The 25,811-nt window shown below is 36.4% G+C and overlaps 1 protein-coding gene across 1 annotated transcript in view; it reads right to left on the reverse strand.

Moving 5' to 3' along the window:
• LOC128983684 (E3 ubiquitin-protein ligase KCMF1-like) overlaps positions 1-8,270 on the reverse strand; it is a 78,968-nt gene extending 70,698 nt beyond the window's left edge. Inside the window, exon 1 of the mRNA XM_054403086.1 lies at positions 8,046-8,270. Within this exon, the coding sequence (XP_054259061.1) occupies positions 8,046-8,061 (16 nt within the window). The 5' untranslated portion in view covers positions 8,062-8,270. The remainder of the gene's footprint in view (positions 1-8,045) is intronic.
• Between the last annotated feature and the right edge of the window lie 17,541 nt (positions 8,271-25,811).

The following is a 25,811-nucleotide window of genomic DNA, read 5'->3' on the forward strand; positions in this document are numbered from 1 at the left end:
AAAATCGTCCGATTTTGATGAAATTTGTTACAAACGTGTAAACCTACGTTTATTCGAATGAGTTCGCGAACCAGTATGATTAGACTATGGGAACAGAACAGGGGTCTATGGGGGGTTTTATGGGGTAAAAATTGGTTTTCCCATTTCTGACCCTAAAAACTTAAAATTTAGCAATTTCTTTCCAAACCATTTTGTAGACCTTAAACAAACAAATAATTTAGTATATTGAAGCGTTATTATGCGCCTAATGGTTACGGAGAAAATTAAAAAAAAATGTAAATTTAAAATTCCCATGTTATTCTTATGGAGAATAAATATAGGCCTACTGTTGTAGTTTGCTTGTTTATGAACATATTTTGATCAAATTTGGAAAATGTTTTTATTTCTTACCAACTATTAACATTTTACAAAAAAAAAAAATTTTAACCTCCCTGATGCAGCAAACTTAATTACTTGTTAAACTAATTCTATTTAAATAGGAAATATATGTTATATTTTTAAGGAGACATTTTAGTGTAAATCCAATCAGGCTAATGGAAATTCGCTTAGTCTGCAGGTTTGCTGCGGCGGGGGTATTTTATGTATTGTAGTTGTCAGCTGTAGGCCTATATTTCAATTCGTTAATATTGATGTATCGGATTGAAAAATAAAATATCAATAATTTATCTTAACTTGTATTGAAAAAAATTCATCGTTAATAATGTTCTAGAGTTAGTTTTTTGATTGCGATAAAAAAATGGTGGAAGAGGTGACAGCTTTAATCTTTAATCCTCCAACTGGCAGCGCGAATAAAGTCACGGTAGGTGGTTTCTGTAGTGGCAGTCACTAAGTAGCGTTATGCAAGGTTTTGGTTAACTCCAAAATAAATGCTTAGTCACGGTTGTAAAATAGAATAATTTTTATACCGTTAGAAAGATAGGATTCTAAATTTGCACTTTGTTACATGGACGAACTTCATCTCGCAAAGGGATCACTGTAATTGAGCACTAAATTAAACAAAAATTGTGAGCAAAGTCAGTTGCACCATGTACGCGTCACAAAACTGCCAAAAACGGTAGTTTCAAAAAATCATAACAAGGGATATCTTTGTCCAAAAAAAAACAGGTGGTACCACTGCAATAAGAAATAAATTTCCTAAATTATGGTGCAAAAATAATTTGATAGTTACATGATCTCACAACAACAAAAACAAATCAATCAGTTTTTACGTGTTCGTGAAGTGGCAGAGCGACTATAATAGTAGCAGTCGTAAAACACATTTTATTCACTGAAATATATAATTATCCATATGATAATGTATCTCATTCGAAAGTTCATGAAATTCTGTGCATTGTGGTATTTAAGTTATCAGCTGTTACTTTTTGAGAATATTTGTCTGACTAACTAACCTCAATCTCTGTTGACCAACAACTAAGAAGTCTAGTTTTGGTGTGATTTTACTTTAGGTAGGTATTAGTTTACATCGTGATTATAAGCTGTAAATTTGTAAATGTTTAGTTTGGATATTATTTATTATTTTTTGACTGAAATGTGAAATTACTTTTAGAAACTTCAACACTATTTTTAGCCGGTTTTTGAGAACTTTATTGATTGTTTACCATTAAGGTCGATTCACACACATCAGTTACGACACGTTGCAGTCCAGTCACTTCAGGCACGTCACAGTTAACAAAAATTTTCTTTAATGGATTTTCTATAGCGCTATCTACACTCATCCGTTGCAGTCCCGTCAGTCACTCTGCTGGCATCCGTCAGTCAATTTCAGATTTCTTTCCGACGATATTTTTTTATTGTTCGAACACCTGACGGAACTGTTTGAGGTTAGAAAATAGTGTTATTGTTATTTAAATGGTTGTGTTTACATTTTGAGAACTGTTTGTAACAATCAACAAGATGGACAATGATAAATATTTGACTCAATATTTGATAAAATATAGGTTTATAACTTAAAAATTTTCACTGTAAATTACTGTAAATTTTAGAAACGGATGACTGACTGAAAACAACTGACGGACAATTGACTGAGAAATTGCGGATGCAACTGAGACTGGACTGTAACGGAACTGTGACTGAACTGATATGTGTGAATCAACCTTTAACGAATATCGCGGGTTTGACTGTGACTTTATCACTTTGAATCATATTAGTTGTAAATTTGTACATTTTTAGTTTGTAAACTGTTTCTTGAGCATAGATGTACTTACTAGATTTGAGGTTTGGGACATTAAGACGGTGACACACTCGATCTTTTCCCCGAGCAGGGAGAAGGGAGGTCGAAGGGAGCATGTTCGATAGTGTGTCACGGGTCCGTACACTGATCCAGACGGCGAACCAGACATCAGGCCGAGCAGGGAGACGAGCGCTCTGGAGGCAGTTTTTTGGCGAAAGATCAAAGAAAAGATCGGTCCGATGTACGGAGTGATGTACGATATTGTGTCACGGTATATTTTTGCCCCGTACATCGTCGCGAGCGCCGCACCGAGCGGCCGCCTGCGCTAGCGTTGATAGTTCTAATTTAATATGGCAATTAAACTCTTTAATTGCTAAAAAAAAAAAATGTTGGGTAATATTTTGCCGTTATATTATGGACATTTATGTTGTAATTTTGTTGTATGTTTTGTCAAGGTTGAAAATGTATTTTACAAGTTGAAACCGTTAAATCAATGATACCATGATGTTTAACTTGAATTAAGTAATTGGATGTTATACTTTAATTCTTTCAAAATTAATATAAACATAAAAATTGTTAAAGGCAATCAAAACTATCATTCTGTAACATGTTATTTCATGTTTTATTACTGTTTTATTATTACCGCCTACACGCTCTCACTCACACACGCTCACCGTCTCTCTCTAAACTCCCTTTTACCGCGCTCGGTAGAACTTGTCTGGTCTTGGTCTTGTTCGGGGAAATGTTCGGATTGAAAATTTGCAGATTTTTACCTCCCTTCTCCCTGCTCGGTTCCGGGTCTTGTTCGGGGAAAAGATCGATAGTGTGTCTCCATTTACATTTAGCTCGTTTTTGAAACATTTCGTCATAGCGAAATAAACGATTTGATCGCTACATGGAAAAGGTGCAGCAGCATTTTATACAAAACACTATAAAATATTTATTTATTTATATTTGCCTTTATAACTATATATATATTTAGGTAGTTGAATACCTACATCTACTAACTTTTTCTAGGTTTTATGTGTATGAAAAATAATATACCTACAAGTCTGAATAACAAAACTTTTTTTGAAAAAAATATAAAAGTTGTAGGCCTAATGTTGTAAGATTTATAAAAGTCTTAAAGATTTAAAGTAATGATCATTATCCATGAAAAATTCTTACTTCATTTAGTTTATAATGTTATTGCCTTTTTTTAAAAAATGTACATAATTTTACTACATTTCTTGACAAAACGTTTAAGTTGTTTGGTTTTAAGAGAATTTCCCTATAGGTAAGTAGCTATTGTAGCTATTGGTGGCATGGTAAGACCTAGGTCCAGGACCGATTTACTTTTTCATTTTGATGTCCGCAGAGGCAAAAAACACTATTCGTTCAAATTTATATACATATATAGATAGCCTAGATAGATTTATCTATCTATCTATCTATACTATTATAAAGAAGAGGTGGTTTCTGTGTGTGTGTTTGTATGAGATCATCTCAAAAATTACTGAACCGACTGGGCTCAAATTGCACACAAATGAAGCTACAACAGCTCTGATGATACATATAGAACTATTCCCGCTTCGATATTGTCCTAGGGGTCTGCCCCGTGGGTTTTCAAGAATTTTAGGTGAGAGATTTAAAAGTAAATATTGATTGATAGTATCCATGGTAACAAAGAACAAACCTACAAAGTTTAAAAATGTAAACAAGCAGAACTAACGGTCAAATGAATTTTGATTTCACAATTCCACACAGCTGGTTTAAACATTTATTTAAATACTGCACGAATGTTAAAACAGAGAGGGTAAGGATAATATTTAAAATAATGATGTCACTAGCCTGAATGTAAACATTATTTAACATTACTTAAATGGAGCTGTCAAACCATATGTTAATGTCATCTTAAATATTTAAAAAACTTGGTTTTTCTTTTCCGAGTTTGTTTGGCTTTTCTACCCGACCGATTTTCATGATTGAGGTCTCAAATTGAAGTTATGCACGCACAGATTTGCCATCAAGCATCGGCATATATTTACCTATAATCCCACTCTGCTTATATGTAAACGAAATTTGCTCCCCATGTATTTCTTATGGGATTGGTTTTTCTTTGCCGAGTTCGTTTAGCTCTTCTACCCGACCAATTTTCATGATTGAGGTCTCAAATTGAATGTATGAATGCAAAATGAATGCACAGATTTTACAATAAGCATCGGCATAGGGCCTACATTTATTTGTTATCCCATTTGGCTTACTCGTTAATGAATTTTGCTTCCATGTATTTCTTATGGGAGTTAAATTTGGGTTTTCTTCACCGAGGACGAAGACTAAAGGCCTAAAAGTTGGAGATTGGGTGGTTGTTGCCTACAAAGCAAAGAAAAGTGTTTGTCGATTTGTAGGAGTAATTGAAAATTAAGTCTCTATCGATGAGTGGAGGGTAAAGTTTGCTTGCCATATTGAAGAAGTAAATTCAAATGGCCTGAAGTAGAAGACAATCAGCAATTTTGATGATGAGCAAACAAAAACAAAATTATCACAGCCATAATTTCAACAGAAAAATGATAGGTTAACATGCTTCATATTTTAAGAAAATTTTGAAGGACTTTGTATTGAGTAGTAGGCCTAACCATGTTTTATACAATTAAAAGAATAATTTATGGACTTTGTATTGTGTATAAACCTTGTTTTAGCGAATTTCCCATATAGGGAATAAGCTATTACCGTAGTACTCATGGTAAGACCTGGACGCGGGACCGATTTTTTTTTTCGTTTTGAGGTCCCTAGAGGCCAAAAACACCATCCGTTCAAATTCATATATTTATATATATATATATATATATATATATATATTTATATATTTTTATATATATATATGTCCGTTAGCACGATAACTCGAGCAAAAATGATCCGATTTAGATGAAATTTGGTACAAACGTGTAAACCTACGTTTATTCGAACGAATTCGCGATCCAGCATGATCGGACCATGGGAACGGGTGTTTACGGGGGGTTTTATGGGGTAAAAATAGGTTTTTCCCATTTTTGACCCAAAAAACATAAAATTTAGCAATTTATTTCCAAACCATTTTGTAGAGCTTTTAAACAAACAAATAATTTAGTATATTGAAGCGTTATTATGCGCCTAATGGTTACGGAGAAAATTCAAAAAAATTGTAAATTTAAAATTCCCATGTTATTCTTATGGAGAATGAGTAAACTGTTGTAGTTTGCTTGTTTATGAACATATTTTGATCAAATTTGGAAAATGTTTTTATTTCTTACTAACTATTAACATTTTACAAAAAAAAAACATTTTTACCCTCCCTGATGCAGCAAACCTAAGTACTTGTTAAACTAATTCTATTTAATTCCCCGAGCAAAGCTCGGTCCCCAGGTACTTCTATTTAAATCGGGAATAAATGTTATATTTTTAAGTAGACATTTCAGTGTAAATCCAATCAGTCAAATGGAAATTCCCTTAGTCTGCAGGTTTGCTGCGGCGGGGGTATTATATTTTTAAGACAATTTTGAAGGACTTTGTCAGTAGTAACCCACTTAGGTTTTGTTATGTATGCCGTATCAAGTCTCCCAACTCTGGCTGGGGAGACTTGATACAAACTGCCATTAAAATTGTATTTTTTTTAATAAAATGTTACTTTTATATGTTTAAATAAATTTTAAGTGATAAAGGAAGTGTTAATTCAAGCTTGGTTGGAAGTATTTAAAAGAGAAATAATAACAAATCTAAAAATAAAAGTTAAAAAACTGTATCAAGTGTCCCCGGTCTCACTACATATATATATATATATAAATCTATATATATATATATATATAAATATATAGGCCTATACAAATTTGAACGAATGGTGATTTTGGCCAGTGGGGACATCAAAATGAAAAAGTACCTAAATCGGTCCCGGGCCAAGGTCTTATCATGCCACCTACGGTAATTAGCTGCTTCCCTAGGGAAATTTGCTAAAAGGTAGGACAGATGACATTTACAAGTGGAATGAACAAAGAACTGTGGATGAACGGTGAAGTAAGCCAGTAAGCCAACAGCTGATTGTTTTCAATCATAGTCAAGCAAATGGAAGTGACAACTTAATTAGCAAACTCTGATTCTGAAATTTGAAAATCACCTGATTATGTTATACACTTTTTCACTTTCTAAGACTAATAATTTAACACATTTAATGTTATTTATTATTGTTACCAGCAGCCTATTTTTTTAAATTAATAATTCATATTTCGCCATTTAGAAATTACATAGGTACCTACCTACTAAAATTAAGTGCTATTCTAACATAACCTAACCAAACCAACCCTCTAGAACGTTAGCAAACGAATGTCAAGGTGGTTGGCCATGCTTTATGCGGATTCGTGACTGCATTAAGTCTTTTGAAGGTAGGTTAGATTAGGTAGCCGAAGTTAAAGTTTAGGTTAAGTTTATGTCAGACTGTATTTGGTAAAATTAAAATCCTGTTTTTGTAAAAATTTTAATTTTACAAAAACAGTTTGCAGGTGACATAAACTAACAACTCGATGCATTATAACCTAAACTTTAACTTACCTAATCCAACCTACCTTCAAAGGACTTAACTTACAGTCACGAATTCACATGGACCTAAAGCAATACCTACCACCCTGACATGCCTAAATAACTTAAGAACTAAATGTAACTTAAGAACTAAATGTAACTTAAGAACTAAATGTAACTTAATTAGTCCACCAGTCCATCTAAGTTTCTCCATTATAATGTGACGAAATTACTTTCATAGAAAACATTATTGACTACAGTAAAGAATCTCTTGAAATGTTTGTAGTCAATGATGTTATATTATGTTTAATCAACTATGTTATTCTTCTCATCAACCATGTTACTCTCTTCACTTAACCTGAACTTGTGACAGGCGTAACAGACTAAGTAGGCCTAGCACAATATGACAATGAGTATTTTTGTTTTGTGTTCCTTCTAGTAATAAATCAAGTCTTTACATTTTTAAAGACATGACGCAATCTATCTGAAATTGTCAGTCAAGGATCAAGAATACAAGTATTCAAGAATTCTTTATACTTTCTTATGAAATGGTGACCATACTATGTAGGTATTTTAAGCCAAGTATGAATGGAGATGAGTGTAGGATGTGGATTCAAGTAAGTAAGTAGTTGTAGTGACGTAAGTTAATGACGTCACTAGGCCTAGCCTATTGCCAACGACAGAATCAGAGTGAGTTAATAAAGTTCAAATGTTGTTACTTCCCATTGCTTGTCGTGTGTTTGAAAAGAGTCAGCTGTAGGCTTAGTTAACCCACAGTTAATTCCACTTGAAAATGCCATCCATCCTACCTTGTGTATTATAGGCCTAATGTTGTATATTTTTATGGAGTATCTTGAGAAAACATTCATCAGCGGTGAAAAAAATAACATAGGCTTGGATTTAGGAAATAAAAAACTATAAAGTAAGATATCAAAATTAAAAATTCGTTTGGAGGCACATAGGTAACTTAGGCCTAACTATACTAAATAAATAGGGTAGGCCTACTGAATAAAATATTACTAGCCTACCTATTTTAGATGTTGTTTGTGATAAGTATAAGACATCGTTCAAGAGTAAAATCATTTTAAGCTAGGCCTAAGTTATCTAATTTTTTTATGACTTTCTCTAAATAACTTAAAGATAAGTAGGCCTAATCTACAAAATTATGATTCACTAAGTAGGCTAACTTAGAACAATAAATAACTTAGACCTACTTGATCATTATTTCCTAGTCGAAAATTGTAAGATTAGTCATTATGAGGCAATAAAAGGGGTAAAAATATCTAGATCACTATTATTATGCGTTATTTCGTATTAGATCTGTATAGCCTTAGTACTACATAATTCGTACCTTCATGTCGAGACATTTCACTCAGGTAGTGAACAGCCCTAAAATGGAATTTTCAACACTAGCTACAAGGTTTAGATGGCGTAAGTAATTGATTCTAAATGGTAAATATATGACCATGGAATTATACTAGATCGTTAAGAACTGAAAAATGTAATGAACGTTTACATAAATCCCATTTTCTCAAATTTCTACGATGGATAACACAATCAGCGATGTAAAAGTAAACCCAACTGAACTAACAAGAAAAGAAAACCAACTAAGCTAGTGTGACGTCACGCCTCTGTAGAGCAGCTAACTATCATATGTCTATGGAATGATTGATTTTTTTATTATAACATACAATCAACTAGCTGGCCCGACAGACGTCGTCCTGTCCTAATGTGGTTTTATGTCAAATGCTCGTTGCTCGTTCATTTTCAAGATGAGCTCGTTCGCATGGCTCAATCACGTCCTGGTTTAAGTTCGTTTGCTACGCTCACTCGCCTTTAGGTTGGAGCTCGTTCGCTGCGCTCACTTGCCTTCAGTTACATTTGACAACAAATATTCGTTTTTTTATCAGAATTTATTTTACAATCTGTTCAAATATGAGAACAATAAGTAAAACATAAATCAAAACAATGTCAGGAAGCAAGCACCTGTTCATCAACAAGTCTTGCCAAAAATTAGATCAGTCATTTAAATATTTACAGAAATCTGTAGCTTAGGTCCAGCACATGCACAACACTTTTTAACCTGGTAATGCACTGACTGTCCAGCAGATTAACAGCAAGACTGTTCGGATGATATTCTATTTTTTCTTGATCATTTTTGCTAAGGTCTGCAATTTCTTCTTTCACTGATTTAATTTTGAAGTCATTCCTAATTGTAGTGTTGGATACGAACCAGGGTGCGCCAATAATTCTTCTCAGTGCCTTAGCCTGAAGGCTCCGTGTTTAGCCCGGACGTGTTTGACGCGGACACCCTCAAAATGGTGTTTCACCCGGACGGACGCTTCAGAAATCCCCGCGCCACGGCTGGGTGGGTAATTCGTCGCTTTTCGCCCCCATTAAATCGAGTAAGGACGCTCGGTGGCGTTTCCCTCCCAACACAGGGAATTATTACTGTACTATCGTAACCAGAACTGGTGGCCCGTAGCTACAAGTGGTAGAAAATACAGTTTTTTTTATTTATTATTAATTCTATTCGGATTTCAAAAACTAAACGTTATTACTACCTGTATAATTGCAAGCACGGAATCTATAATGTTATAAATTACAATTACAAATATTAGTTTTAGCAATAACTTTTAAATATAACAATAAAATAAAGGACATTGAAAGTAAAGCCTTCAAATTTTAGTATTATATCAAATATTGCACATACTTATTAACAATGAACCTGAGCATATTCCATAACAATTAGAGAATGATTACTTAGGTGGCTATTTTAAAATCAAAATTTAAACTTCAATTTTAGTCCTGCCCCACGGATGGGGAACAAGACTGTTTCATGATTCTTATCCTGAATTTTGTATACTGCTTTACTGCAGTACCGGATTTTTAAATTATGACACAACTATATATTAATGACTTAAGCCGATTCTTTGCGTCAAAATTGTGGGCAACTGGGAAATTGTAGAACGACCGGAAAGGGCTCAAATTAAAGGTCTCGATCCCGTAACGGTGGGAAAAATACCGGTAGTGAAATTCCAAAACTTTTTTGATCGTGATTTATCTTTAAGTCAGTATGCAAAATTACATTTGGATTACTCCATTTGCTAGTCAATTCTGCAACATACTGTATACTATATAAAACCAGGGTTAAGGTTACCTATATTAACTAAGACTTTTTAGGGTTATAGAATGTTGAAGTAAATTATTTTACTGTGAAACTTTTCAAATTTGTGTATTTTTAACGTTTAACATGAAATAACCACGTTGACTAAATAATTAACGATTCAAGATGGAAAACTTCTGCTTTGTTTATATTTCAAAACACATGTTCTAGATTTATTCTACACCTTCTTTGTAAATTAACTAACATTTTAAATTTTCAGATTGATTGTATATATCAATTTTTGTATATAATTGTATATAATAGGGCCTATAATTTTTATTTATTGTATATAATCAATATTTGGTATGAATTGAAATAACCTCAACGGCTACTCTTACAAAATAACCTGGGAATAAAGATAAAATAGGTTTGATCAGGAAATAAATTTCTTAACTATGTGAGTACTATGACAAGTTCCAATAGGCGGAAAAACAATATTGTTTGGAGGAGATTTGAAACAGGTACTGTCTTTACGTTCCAAGCAAAAAAGGTTAAAATAATATAGCCTAGCAAGTATGGTATAGTAGTAAATGGAGCATCCATATATAACAGTAAAACCTAGATGTAGTTTCTGTTTCTTTACGTTTTTTAAACAAACCAAAAATATGCATGTAAATGCTGATGAAAAGTATTTTCGTAATTGGTTTCGATAACTGGGTAATGGAACCAGTCCAATCGCAAATGAGTTAGGAATCAGCGGATGATTAGACTTATTTTATGGTGGTGTCAAACTTTATGTGGTGGTGTCAAGTCAATCGCACCTTTACGAGGAATACCACCATTGACTATATTATAGTCAATGATACCACCTAATAATCTTACACTAGGCTAATTATTGTAGTTTTTTTATGTTGATCAGGTTAGGTTTGGCCAATGGGATACCTTTACTTCACACTAATTTTGTTAAACCTTTTACAAAAGGAGTATAAACTATTATTTTGATTTAGCTGTTTTGGCCAAGAACTACGCATAACTCAACACACCTTCTTTGCCTTTATTTGCCTTTTTATATTTCACGAAGGCAATGTCTAACATTCAAATCAGGGAATCCTTTTTTATGCAAGTTAATCACGAAACTAAATCTACCTTAATTAGTATGACAGTACCGTATTTATTCACAAACAAGTATATGTTTGCTGCCTTTAGCAGAGTGATTTACTTATGGAGTGATTCAAATAATCTATTGAAAATAACATCATCAAAAGCAAACAAAAACAAACAACAAACTGTTTCTACACAAAAGTAATGTGTTCTCCATAAGAATAGCATTAGCAGCCATTTTACAGCTGATTTTTGTTTACTTCAATACTGCTGATAGTGATTTATCACTAATCCAGTACGCAATATTATAATTTAGAGGATTGCGTATATAATTCAAATATACTCTTATTTGCCAGTATATTCGGCAATGTACTGTATAGTGTATAAAACCAGAAATAATGTTATCTGCATAGACCCTTTTCGTTAGTCTAATAACATCCAAAGACTCTCTAAGAGTTCAAGTTCTTATTTGTATACTTATCTATTTTGAGATCGACCTATTATGTTTTCACTAAGCTGAATGAATACATCGAAGTATCCTCTCTGAAACATCTGCAGTATATTGCAGTTTTCCAGCTTAATGACTTTCTAAATCATGCACATATTTCTACATAAATATTGTAAAATGTTTTATCCAGTTGCTGCAAACCACTATTAATTTAACAAATTATGGACACGGCTCAAATGGGTACCGTGCCTTCTGCACTTGTATTATTTTGTATTGTATTACACAATCGAAGATTTTTCCAATGATTTAAAGCATGTATGACAATAATCTCATGGACCTATGATGATCTGTCTAGAATAATATGATAAAATATAAGGAAAAAGTGTGAAAAAGGCAGACACCAACCCGTAAAATAGATATAAGATAGTTCAATAAGAAATAACTAGTAAACACGTTGCTCGAAATCGAGCAATTGCAAAGAAGTGAAGTAGTTATTTAAAAACAAAGAAAAGTCATCATAATTTCTGATGAGTTTTAATGTCTTTGAATTGAAAAATAAATAACTGCAGATAACTTATACAGCTGATCAAAATGTAAACAATAATGTTATTCATAAGGATAACATGGGAAATTTAACAGCCACTGGGGCAGAGCCCAAGGGACTTTTTTCAAAAATGTAAGGTCAGTTTGCAAATCTACGCGACACGCTCTTTTTAATGAGACGTCAACGGATATAATCGGCTAAAAAATGGCGGAGGAGTTCAACCGACAAAGTTTCGTGTAGCGTATTAATTATATTGTTGCGGGCTTAGCAGGTTCTGGAGCCTCTATTGAGATAGTCCGTTGACATAGGTCTATTGTCTATCAGTGGTGCGTTCTGAGAAACCCGTGTAAACAAACAACCCTTTTGTGACGGCGCCTGGCTATTGTTGCACGGGGCTCCTGACTTGTAACACTGCCCCCTCCTTAAGACTGTTCTGACCCAGAACAGATTTCTCTCGAAGTTTGGGATCTTCTGGACCTATAATGTCTCCGGTTCCCCATGGGTTGTATACGCAGACCACAATGTCGATGCCAGTATCCTCAAAAAGTTCCTGCACTATATTTCTTACAATCCTCCATTCCAGTCCGTCATAACCACATCCCAGCCTGGGAATAGCAAGCTTTTTTATTCCGATCCGAAGGAGCTTGTCTCGCAGGTCTTGCAGGCTTCTCTTCAACGATTCGTAGGAGGGCTTCTGGCTTGACGTCTCCTTGGTTACGAGGTAGAACAAATGCTGTCCATTGCGCTCCAGGTGGAGGGTTGTGCCAATGGCGGGGTTCTGACGCTCAAGATCTTCGGTCCCCCCAAACTTTTTCCTGAAGACTGTGGCTATACCTCGCGACGCTCTCAGGTGTTCTGCTACACAGTGTGCCAAGGCATATTCCACTGGCAAGGTGAAGAGGTCCTTGTATAACAACCTCAGTCCCTCATTTCCATGTCTCTCAGGCACGACGTCTCTTTGCTTTGTTGAGAGGTTCCGAACTTGTTGGCCGTGATCTCCTTTGTAGAGTGCAAGCCTGTTAAAATGAACTATTTTTGGTTTGCCATTTGGTTGTTTCTTAATCCTGTAGATGACGTCATTTAAACGGGAAATAACTTCATAGGGTCCCTCCCATGAGTTCTGGAGTTTGGGTGAATAACCACGACGCCTTCGGGGATTATGTAGCCACACGAGATCACCAGGTGTGAACCCTCCTTTCTCGGCCTTCACGTCGTACCTCTCCTTCATCTTGTCACTTGCTCCAGATATGTTGCGACGAACCTTCTCGTGTATCTCGTCCATCCTCTTCCGCAGATCCGATACGTAGTCCTCGCCAACCACACATTCATCCGGCTTCAATCCATACTGCAGATCGCATGGAAGACGTAGCTCACGCCCGAAAACTACGTTGGCTGGAGTCTGGCCGGTGGTTTCGTTGACCGAACTCCTATACGCAAGTAGGAACAGGTGCAGGTATTGGTCCCAGTCCCGCTGATGATCGGAGACAACTTTTGACAGGTATCTTCCCATCGTCCTGTTCATGCGCTCTACCATGCCATCTGACTGTGGATGAAGAGGTGTTGTTCGAGTTTTCCGGATACCAAGAACTTCACATATTCTAGAGAATACCGCTGACTCAAAATTTCTTCCTTGGTCAGAATGAAGTTCGAGCGGGACGCCAAATCTGCTCACCATTTCCTTGATTAATATATCTGCAACTGTTACCGCTTCCTGGTTAGGCAGTGCATAGGCCTCTACCCATTTGCTGAAGTAATCCATTGCAACCAAAATAAATCTATTTCCAGTATCTGACATGGGGAACGGTCCTGCTACGTCAATGGCGATGCGCTCAAACGGGGCACCTACGTTGTATTTCCTCATTGGGGCTTTTCGTTTGTTGACAGGGCCATTTGAAGCTGCGCAGGTCACACACCTTCTGCACCAATCTATTACGTCGTCTTTCTGATTAGCCCAGTAGAAGCGCTCCCTTACTTTAGCAAGTGTACGATGTACCCCTAGATGGCCTCCAGAAATTCCATCGTGTACTTCTCTTAGCACTTCGGGAACCCTCTTCTTAGGAATTATTAGTTGGAGTTTGCGGTGCCCTCCTTCCTCCGATTCGACGACTCGCTTCAAAACTCCTTCTTCCATTAAAATCGAGTTCCACTGCGCCCAGTAGGTCTTCACATTCTTAGACAATGGAGCAATATCCTGCCACGATGGTCTTCCTTTATTGTCCATCTTCCATTGCATAACGTGTCTTAGGTCGGCGTCTTCCTTCTGGTCCTCTGACATTCTCTTACTATCCCATTCGTCGTCAACGGCGGTCACACGATGAACCGATGCACTCTTGTCTTCCTTGCGTGTGCAGTGCGCGCAGCTGTCCCCGCATGGTCTTCTGGATAGTGCATCTGCATTCCTGTGGCTTGGCCCCGCACGATGGATTGATTCGAAGTCATACTCCTGTAATCTTTCTAACCATCTTGCAACCTGTCCTTCAGGAGACTTGAATCTCAGCAACCACATCAGTGAGGCATGGTCGGTTCTCAGGAGAAACCTTCTTCCATACAGGTACTTATGGAAGTGTTCTATGGACTTAACCACTGCGAGAAGCTCCCTCCTGGTGACACAGTAATTACGCTCAGGCGCTGATAGGACCTTACTGAAGTATCCGATCACATGTTCTTCTCCGTCCTGAAGCTGAGAAAGGACTCCCCCAATTGCTGTATTACTGGCATCCGTGTCAAGTATGAACTTACCGTCTGATCGTGGATAGCTCAATATGGGTGCGCTGCATAATTTGGTCTTCAGCTCTTCAAAAGCTTTCTCGCAGTCGTTATCCCAAACAAAGGTCCTCTTGTCTTCGGTCAACTTGGTTAGTGGTTTGGCAATATTAGCAAATCCTTTAACAAATTTCCTGTAGTAAGTGCACAGCCCAAGGAAGCTCCTAACTTGGTGTTTATCCTGAGGTATTGGCCAATCAGTGATAGCTCTGATCTTCTCCGGGTCCACAGATACTCCTTTGTCTGATACAACATGGCCGAGGTAATTGACCTGTTTGCGGAACAAGTTGCATTTCTTGGGGTTCAACTTGAGATTAGCCATCCGCAGTCGCATGAAGACATTCTCCAGGTTCTTCAGGTGGTCTTCGAAGGATTTGCCTAGGACGATAATGTCATCCAAGTAAACCAGGCATGTCTCCCATGACAATCCCCTGAGGACGTTCTCCATAAGCCTTTCAAAAGTAGCAGGGGCATTGCAAAGTCCAAAAGGCAGCACAGTGAATTGCCAAAGTCCTGTCCCAATAGAGAACGCTGTCTTCTCCTTGTCCTCAGGAGCGAGCCCGACCTGCCAGTAGCCACTTCTGAGGTCCAAGGTTGAGAATATCTGACATCCTCCCAGAGTGTCGAGTGTGTCATCAATCCTGGGGAGAGGGTAGCTGTCTTTCTTGGTGACATTGTTGAGAAGGCGGTAGTCTACGCAAAATCTTGTTGAGCCGTCTTTTTTTTTACTAGTACCACAGGTGACACCCAAGGGCTGCTAGAAGGCTCGATGACACCATCCGCTTCCATATCCTTGATGATTCTCTCGGCTTCGTCACGTTTTGCCAGTGGGAGTCGTCTAGGGGCCTGACGTATGGGTTTTGCATCTCCGGTGTCTATCTGGTGTTGTACTATATTCGTCCTTCCTCTAGGGCCACTTCCGTACTCAAAGACATCTTGCCATCTAATAATAAAGTCCTTTATTTTTGCACTTTGTTGATGCGTCAGCTCCTGACAGATGCTCTCCGCGAAATCTTCTAGCTCCTTCGGTAATCCATTTGGAGATGGCGGGCATGATTTTAGTTGACGTACCACCGAATTAACAGCCACGCACGTTCCGATCGTTACTCCTCTTTTTATCGTAACAGGAAAACCATTCAAGTTCATCAGTTGCACCGGATTTTCATGTCCTAAGTTAAATAAGGATCTGGCGACAAAGACACCACGTCCAAGCTGGGATTCACTGTCACTTGCTGGCTCCAGCAGAACACTTTGCCCACTAGTCCAATCTCCTTCGACTGTAGCTTGAACGATGACCTGGCTGCGCGCTGGTAGCATTGTGTCTTCCAGTAGAAGTACGCGTGCAGAGATATCTTTTCCACGCCGAAGTATGACATCTTCGTCTCCGAGAGTCACTAGTCCTCTTGACATGTCCAACTTCAGTCCGTACTTCACCATTATATCGGTTCCCAAAATCACGTCCTCGTCTATGTCGGCAACAAGTGCGCAGTGTTGAAACACGCAGCCGCCGATGTGGAAGGTAGCAACCGTCTGCCCATAGACCTGAGCCAGCTGACCTGTAGCTGTACGTAGAGACCATATTGATGGTGAAATATCTTCCGTCGACACAGTGTTTGGATTCAGGATGGTCATAGTCGCCCCGGTGTCCAGAAGACAGCTTTGGAGACGCCCGTTCACCTTTCCGTCGACGTAGAAACTGTTTGACTGACTTCCCAGTGAAGCAACTTTGACACTTTTCCTCGGGGCTTTCCAATCGCGGGCTGACGGTTGCCCCTTTCCATCAACCCTCCTTAGTTTTCCTGCTTCGGTTCTGATGTGGTCGAAGGGCATTTACTCCGGGGATGTCCCATCTGTCCGCAGCTCCAACAGCGTATCTGCCGGCGACGAGTTTTTAGTGCCTCCAGCACTCTCTTTACTAGCTCCTCGATGTCCAGTGGAGTTGTAGGTTCCGCGTCTGCCACGCGGACTCGAGCCTGGCCCCGCACCGACTGTCGCACAGCCTCGAACTCCAGTGCCTGTGTCAGTGCGTCACTCAGGGTCTTTGGTCTGGCGAGCTTCACTGCCTGTTGGGTCTCAGGTTCACGTAGACCGTCTAGGAATTTATCCACCGCCAAACTCTCGTAGACATCATCCGTGACCGATGGATAGGCGTTTCTCACCAGGCGAGCAATGTCGGCTTCAAACTCCTGGAGTGACTCGCTGGGCTTCTGGATCCGGTTCCGCAGCTGTGATCGGTAGAGCTGGTCCATATGTCTATGTCCAAAGCGCATGTCCAATCTTCTTACTAATTCTGTGAAATTCTTCCGCTCCGCCATTGGCATAGCATGCAGAACAGCTAATGCATCGCCCCGTAGTGCAAGACACAGTGCTGAAGCCTTTGTCTCCTCAGTCCACCCATGGACCATAGCCGCTGTCTCGAAGAGAAGCATGTAGTCCTCCCAGGGGGTTTTGCCATCAAAGTGAGGAACGATGTTCTGAGGGGCAACGGCAGCAATGGTGGGCGCTGGCTTGGAGATCGTTTCTAGGGCGTTATCCTGCTGAAGTTCGCCAGTGCTAGCCGATGACGCAGGTGTGAAGCTCCCCGATGCAGCCATTTCCTGCCTAAGCTTAACTAACCTATCTTCTAGATTTTTTTCTATACAATTAAATTTCTCATCTATTTCATTCATCCTACTTTCTAAATCATCAACTTTGCTAGAATACTCATCTAACTTGTTTAGCATTTTCGATTCTACTTTTGACATTTTTGTTTCAATATTAGCTTCAAGGTTTTCTAACGCTTTACTAGTTTCTGACATTTTTGACTCTAATGTTTTGCTATTTTCTAACATTTTTGACTCTAATGTTTTGCTGTTTTCTGACATTTTTGACTCTAATGTTTTGCTGTTTTCTGACATTTTTGCCTCAATATTAGCTTCTAGGTTTTCTAAAGTTTTACTATTTTCTGACATTTTTGACTCTAAGTTTTTAAGCATTTTATTGAAATCAGATGTTTCAAATAAAACGTTATCTAGGTCTTCACCTGCATCAATTAAAGCTTGTTTAAGGCGTGCCTGAAGGGCTGATTTAGTTCCACTAGTATCTAGATCTCGTTCTTCTAATTCTCTCCTAAGATCAGCTACTTTTAATTCATCAAGTTTTACACCTTTGAAAGCCATTTTTATGCAAAACAATTACAATAATTTTACAATAAATGATTTTATTCTTTGTAAACAAATTTACGACACAAATTACTAATATGTAACAAAGACCTTGAATCTTACTAATATTTAACAAAATCCTTAATTCTTTTTTTACAAATAAAATCGCCAAAATAATGCCGCTTTCTGACACCAATTGTTGCGGGCTTAGCAGGTTCTGGAGCCTCTATTGAGATAGTCCGTTGACATAGGTCTATTGTCTATCAGTGGTGCGTTCTGAGAAACCCGTGTAAACAAACAACCCTTTTGTGACGGCGCCTGGCTATTGTTGCGCGGGGCTCCTGACTTGTAACAATATAGATAGAAAGAAAGAAAGAAAGAAATCTGTTTATTTTCCATATTTACAAATTGTACATACAAGCTTTACAAACATTTATGGAAAATATAGGTACCTCTTTAGGGGGAACCCTGTGTTGAGGTTACCATCACTTAATTATACACTATTAAGATTAAGTTCATCCAGTGCAAAAACTAATTTTGTAACACAAAAATATACATTTAAAATAAAAATAAAAAGAACTCTTGCGAGCATCAGAAACAAAGAAAGATACTGTAACATCAAAAAAATCAAAAGAAGATACTTTTATTTAGTTAAACTTAACTACTAGAGACACAAAATAATAAGTAATTGGTATGTTTAATACTATTTTTCTAAGACGCTTAAATAAACAATATTGAACAAGATTTAGATTCTCTAAGAGTCGAAACATAATATATCTTTCACATCATTTATTGTAAATAACATGTTTTTTACCCTTTTCGAGAATATGGAAGCATTTAGGGCTGTCTTAATATTTTCAGGCAAATTGTTAAATATTCTTGGAGCGATATATGAGAAAGAATTACTAAAACATGTTCTCCTAGACCTTGGAATACAATAAGACAACCCAGAACGTAAACCATCTCTATTAATTCTAATTGGCATATTTCCACTTCTGCAGTAGAACATATTTAATACCTTATAAATGTACAAATGTCTTAAGGGTAAAATCTTCAAACTAAAAAATAAAGGCCATGAATGTTCAAATTTACCTTTTTTCAAAATTAATCTAATAAACCTTTTTTGTGCAACCTGTAAACATGTTAAATTGGACACATAAGCAGCTCCCCAACAAATAATGGCATATTCCAGTCTACTTTGTACCATAGAAAAATATAATTTTCTAGACGTCTCCAAAGGAACTATATCATTGAGAAAATAAAATATTCTTAGGACAGAATTCAATTTTTTCTGTAGCTGCGAAATGTGGGCCTTCCATGAAAATAGCTCGTCCAAATATAAACCTAGATACTTTGTAGAGTTGACTCTTTTTACAGAAGAACAATTACTACAATTTGTTAACTGAGCAGTACAGTTAGTACACCTATAAACTACTTCATCAAAAGTATTTTCATTAGGCCTCAAAGAAAAATTAATAAAGTTAGTTTTTACGATACTTAAGACCATTCTATTTTTAGAAAACCACATATTTAATTTCACCAAATCTTCCTCTATGGCAGACTTATTTTGGTCAAAATTCGTACTGATATATGTTAAGGCAGTGTCGTCAGCAAATGAAAATAATCTGCCTTTGAATTTACCATTGCAAAGACTATTTACATACACTAAGAAAAGGATAGGGCCTAATACTGTGCCTTGGGGCACCCCATGTTTAGTTTCCATCCACTCACTTATATAATCACCCAACTTTACACACTGCTTGCGTCCTATCAGATATGTCTCAAACCATTTGTGAGCTACACCTCTAACACCACTGTTCAGCAACAACTCTAATAGAATTGAGTGTTGAACACTGTCAAACGCTTTAGAGATGTCTAAAAAAAGGCTGCTAACTTTTTTTCCTTGATTGAGATTTTGCATGCCGAAATTCACAAAATCTATCAACGTATCTTCTGTTCTTTTGCCCTCTCTAAAGCCATATTGGAAAGGACTAAAGAAATTATTTTTATTAAAAAAATTTATTAGTTTAATCTTCATACACTTTTCAAATACCTTGGCAAATACGGATGTCAATGAAATTGGCCTATAGTTAGACATTTCCTTCTTTTCTCCCTTCTTAAATAAAGGAATTACAACTGCCAGTTTTAATGCCTCTGGAAACTGACCAGTATTGAAGCTTAGATCAATTAGGTCAATTAGATCAATTAGATTGTAAGAGTTATTGTAATAAAAGGATTTCCACTGATTTCGCAATGGAACTTTATATTGCAACACATGACATGAAACATAAGAAATCAATTTTAAAATCAGAAAATAACATTGCAAATACTTCTTTTGGACAATTCAGTAACTCCCAATATATGTGTGTTGTTTACAATACAATTTTAAAATGAACAGCTGTTTTATTAAAAAGTATTATCCACATGACAAAATGTAAACAAACCTGTGGAGGGATCTTTAAAGGCTTCTGGGGCAGAGCCCTAAGCGAATTTACTTCGTTTTTCTTTTGATAACTCATCTACAGACCAAGACCTTTCTTTGGACACCTCTACCAAGTTTCTACGCTCAGCCGTTCTCTCAAATTAGTGGAGACAAAGTTTCCAATTAAATATTTAGATTCCCCCATGTTAATATTATGGGATAAAACCCAACTTTGATGGAAGATACTGCACAAACTAATAAAGATTTCAAAAAAAATAAAAACCCTTTGCAAAACTATAGATCAGGGCCATTCTTTTGACTTTAATCATCATAATCGGTCCAAAAATGAGGGAGGAGTTCTGTTCACAAAAATCGGCTTAGCGAATTATATAAATAGATAGATTAATAGGCAAGCATGTTTCTTTAAAACCTGTTTTCTCAGTTTGTGTGCAGCGCAGGGAAAATCTACTCATACTGTTAGAAAGATATTTTCCAGTAGATTTGCAGAATCCCTTTAAAAATTATAATTGGCTAAAAATAAGTACAAACAATGAATTTTAAATTAAAAAAACCATTAACATGGGCTTTATGGGTTGCCATGCTGGTGACGAAATAGGTAACAACAAAATATAAACAGAAAATCAAAACAAATGTAAGAAATTCCAATCACATGTTTTACTTACAGTGTGGGGTGAAAAATAGAGAAGTCTGTACAGTGCAATTGGATTTTGTTAGCTAGAAGCGGTTAAGCTGTGGTGAAATATCTTTGAAGATGAACCTTTTTAGTGCGATCATGTGTTCATACGTGTCAAATTTTTTGGTTATGGTTAAATCAAAACAAACAAACTGGCTACTCTACTCTTACTCTACTTTAATAAAATCCCATAGTCATTACAGAATATTTACTGTGAAATAGAGACATGATTCCTAATTCCAAATAAACTAATGAATAAATTGTTATTTAATTATTGTCTTCAAATTAAGTGATGGTTGCTTTGAAAATAATTAATTTAACATAAGCAAATACTGTATTAAAATAAAGTAATACAAACAAATAAGTACAGCTGAGGTATTTTAACATTAGGTAAATGGAAAGTTTCCTTTAGAAAAGAATTACGACCTTAAAGGGCAATTTATAAATAATGGATAGTTTTGCGCAAGGTTTCTCGTCATTACGAACATTTAAGTATATGGTTTATGGGCATGGTGGAAGATGTTTGCGACTCGGTCCCTGCACTGAAGCTTTGCTTCGCAGGGACCTGATTTCAGATTATTTAATGTAAAAAGTATATGTAATGTTTATTTTTTCTAAATAAATGAATGAATTGAATTGAATGAATTATATGTTTGCTGCCTTTAGCAAAGTTAAACTTATGGAGTGATTCAAATTATTTATTGATAATAAATATATTTTCATGACTCACAACACCGTATAACATCAACAAAAGCAAACAAAGGCAAAACACCAAAATGTTTTTTTACACAAAAGATATGTTGTACGGGGATATCTATTCTGACACATTGATAACATATTTATGAGATTGTTTAAATATTAAAATAATTTGTCAATTATTCAGCTTTTTAGGGACTTATGTCCTTACAAGCCACTAGTGATATTTACTTAAGTAAATAAAATAGGTATGTTGAACTTTAGCTTATGTTCTTTATTTTCACACCTATTAATAATTGCTGCGGCACGCGTGATGCGCCAATAGTTTGGTAATACTGTAATAAAAACTAACACTTTTAACTGAACTATGATTTTATTGATGTAAATATGAACAAATTGTATCAGTGGACTGTATAGTGAAACTACAATAAATGAATTTCTATATCGAAACTGATTTGGTTGTAAACTAAATGTGAATTTAAGAATATTATGAAGCTGAAAGAAAGCAATGTTACTCGGCCGAACACGACAATCTCTAGGCTAGACCCTACTAATCATATTTCCCACAGACCACCCTTAACCCACGGTCCTAGATAGCAATTCTAAAGACAAATAGAAAGGGAGTTTATGTGACCGTATTAGTTCTTTACGCAGAAGGACGGTCTCATCTGCTTTGTTAAGAAGCCGACTTGCCCTAGCAGAACGAATGAGTGGTTTATGCGATCGTAAACAACTCTAGATGTTTGATAATATTTGAAATTTAGAAACGTAAAAATCTTCTAAAAACATAAATATAAAGACACACAACAGATGAATTAGATACACTCTCCCCAACAATCATTGTTTCAAGCAAAAATACTCATAAATAAAAAACAAATTTTTGAATGAATAGTATACAAGTATTTGCCAAAATCGTGTACGCCATCTTTAATTTTGGACTTCCGAGACTCCGATTTCTTTATACCGTTTTCCTAGTAAAGGCACACAATTCTTAGTCAAAATAACCAATTATTAAACAATTTAAAGCAATTTTCTTAGGGTTGTCTTACGGATTTACTCGACTATATTCAAATCTTTGGATTATGTTTCAATTGTTTACTTATTAGTTCAGTATATTTTGAAAACACAGAAATTGATGTTGCTGACAAATGCTGTGAATACAATTCAGTGACACAAGAACAAAAAATCTATGTAAATAATACCCCCACCGCAGCAAGCCTGCAGTCTAAGCGAATTTCCATTTACCCGGTTCGTTCGACTTTTACTAAAATATTCCCACAAAATTGTCAGATTTATTTCCTATTTCTAAATAACATTAATTTTAGTGAGTACTTAGGTTTGCTGCTACGGGAAAGATATTGAGGTGTGATTTTTATTGAAATGTTGATAACTATGTTGATAGCTTAGTATGAAATAAACAAAATTGCCAAATTTGATTAAAATATATCCATAAACAACCAAACTACAACAGTTTATTTATCCTCCATAAGAATAACATGGGAATGTTAAATTTACAATTTTTAAAATTATCTCCAAACCGTTGGGCATACAACAACTCTTCAATATACGAGTACAAAATTATTTATTTTTAAGCTCTACAATATGGTTTGGATAGAAATAAAAAAAAATTGTGTTTTGGGGTCAAAAATAGGAAAAATCAATTTTCACCCCATAAAACTGGTTAGCAAACTCGTTCGAATAAACGTAGGTTTACACGTTTGTGCCAAAATGTCATAAAAATTGGATCATTTTTGCTCTAGTTATCCTCAAAACGATAACGTAAATCGGTTCCAGGTCTAGTCTTACCATGTGTTACATGTGTCTTACCATGAGACCTACGGTGAATTTTTGCTTAGTCCCTATATGGGAAATTCGCTAAAATTAGAGTTTTGTCTGTACACTGTTTAGAATCATAAATGTTTCGGTTAGTTTCATCGTATGGAACGAGTTTTAAGATAGGAAAGCCAAAACGCGTGCTATCTCAATTTCTGTATAAAAAGGTTTGTACATAAAAAGGTTTAGGTATAAGGTTATAAAAAGTACAAACAAAGAAACAGCCAAAGAAACAGCCAAGAATAAATTATTCACAAACACAATTATTATTGTAGCGTATTACAATGTAAATTATCACTGTTTTACAGGGTTTTGCCCGTGGTCTGTGTGTACTGTTATCCAAGTGACAACCGGTCTATGTGTAAGATTCAAAAATGTATACATACTTCGGTCTGTCGACATTTTAGATGAGTACGGTAACGCCAAATCCTGAACATATAAATCAACAAATCCTAAATTAACGCATAGACCTATTCACGTCTTAAATTTAAATTGAAGATTCCACAGCATTTTAGAGTTTAAAGATTTGTCTAACCCTTCCAAAATGTTAACATTAAAAATTTGGACGTCCACGGGGAGTAACCAGAGGTGACTAGGCCTACGTGTTAGGTACTGTAATTGGGTTATTAGAAATTATAGATAAAACATAGTCTCTTAGCTATTAACCTACAAAATCAGAGCTATATTGCTTCGGTAGTTTAGGTGTGGTTGAAATAACTGGGCGCTGGGAGGCAAAACGCGATAATTCCTCGGACGAATCGGTAACGGGGATATTCCCCGCGAGCCGGGTAGATGCAGGGAGACGTCCGCTCAATTACCCACCCCAACCAGTTTTGTCCGCCTCACGCACTGTCCGCCTCAAGCACGTCCGGGGGAAACACGGCACCAGCCTGAAATCGTTCAAGAATTTCGATGTTGGATTTGCTCGAGGTCCCCCAAAGTTGAATTCCGTATGTCCAAATTGGTTTGATTATAACTTTATACAGTAAAATTTTGTTAGCCAATGATAATTTTGAATTCGTACCTATAGTAGCCAATTGTGTTTACGAAGTTTTAATTCCATTTGCTGTCTCTAGCACCAGATATGAGATTTCCAATTTAATTTTTTGTCAAGATAGACCTATAGTTATTTGTGCAACTAGTGAGAAAAGTGAGCAATTGACTCACTCGAGAGAAATCCTTACTCACGAGCCGTAGGCGAGTGAGGAATGGTTTCTCGAGTGAGGCAATTGTACTTTGAACTCGAGTTGCACATTATACTTTTCCTATAGTTACCATAAAACAAATAAATTTGTGAAGAAAGATAACCTATTTTTACATAGAAGTGAACTTTTAATATAATATTTAATGTGACGTGACAAATACAACAGTACAACAGCTGACCAGCTGATTTACAGCCAGTGCTGCCAACGTATTTCGCGCGCATACGACGTTGCCTGCATGTTACGCGCTCACTATTTCGTGCCTTCACGTTGCAAATCTGGAGTGAGACAAAGTAATTAGAGTGAGACAATGTTAACATTGTCTCACTGATGAGCGAATTGGCCACTTTGCTTTCTCAAATAAATGAGAGAACATATACATTGTTAGGTAACTGTAGGAAAAATATTTTACACTGTCTGCCTCCGTTAAGGCAAGGGAGTATGTTTTATCTATGGTTAAGGCTACATTATTAATGGTTACTGGAGGGTACCCTGTTCTCAGAGTAAAAACAATATGTTTGGACTTGTTTTCGTTGACTTTTATCCTCCACTTTTTAAGCCAATATTGGAGCTCAGTCAAGGCAGCTTGTAGATTTATGTAAGCGACTTGAGGGTCCACATGACTCGACAACAGTGCGGTGTCATCAGCAAACGTAGCAACTGTGACGTTGGGGACCATATAGGGATGTCTGCTGTATATCAAATATAGCAAGGGACCAAGAACACTCCCCTGAGGTACTCCAGACTGTATCGGCTTCAGATCAGATAACGAATTATCAAATTTTATTTGAAAATATCGGTTGGTCAGATATGATTTCAGAAGGTTATACAAAGAGTGAGGAAGAGAGGTTTTGAGTTTAAACAGAAGTCCGACATGCCACACCTTGTCAAACGCCTGTAAATGCATAATACAGACTACCACTACAAATCTAATTTTAATTATTATAAAGTTGTAGGTTATTTCAATATGATTATGTAACAGATTCTTATTCAGTTATGCCAGTTATTCAGTTCTTATTAACAGTTGTGCCGATATCAGCAGCACTGCGCAGCAATTATAACGCAACCTATCGGACGAACCCCAAGGCGTTTGGTACGTGTTTTTCATTTTAAACCAAATGTATTCGTAATAATATATTTTTTTCTTATAAGAAAATGTATCTAGTTA

The sequence above is a fragment of the Macrosteles quadrilineatus genome, unplaced genomic scaffold (assembly GCF_028750875.1).
Source record: "Macrosteles quadrilineatus isolate MER2022 unplaced genomic scaffold, UCM_ALF_1.0 Scaffold_1__1_contigs__length_201487025, whole genome shotgun sequence".
Lineage (NCBI taxonomy): Eukaryota > Metazoa > Arthropoda > Insecta > Hemiptera > Cicadellidae > Macrosteles > Macrosteles quadrilineatus.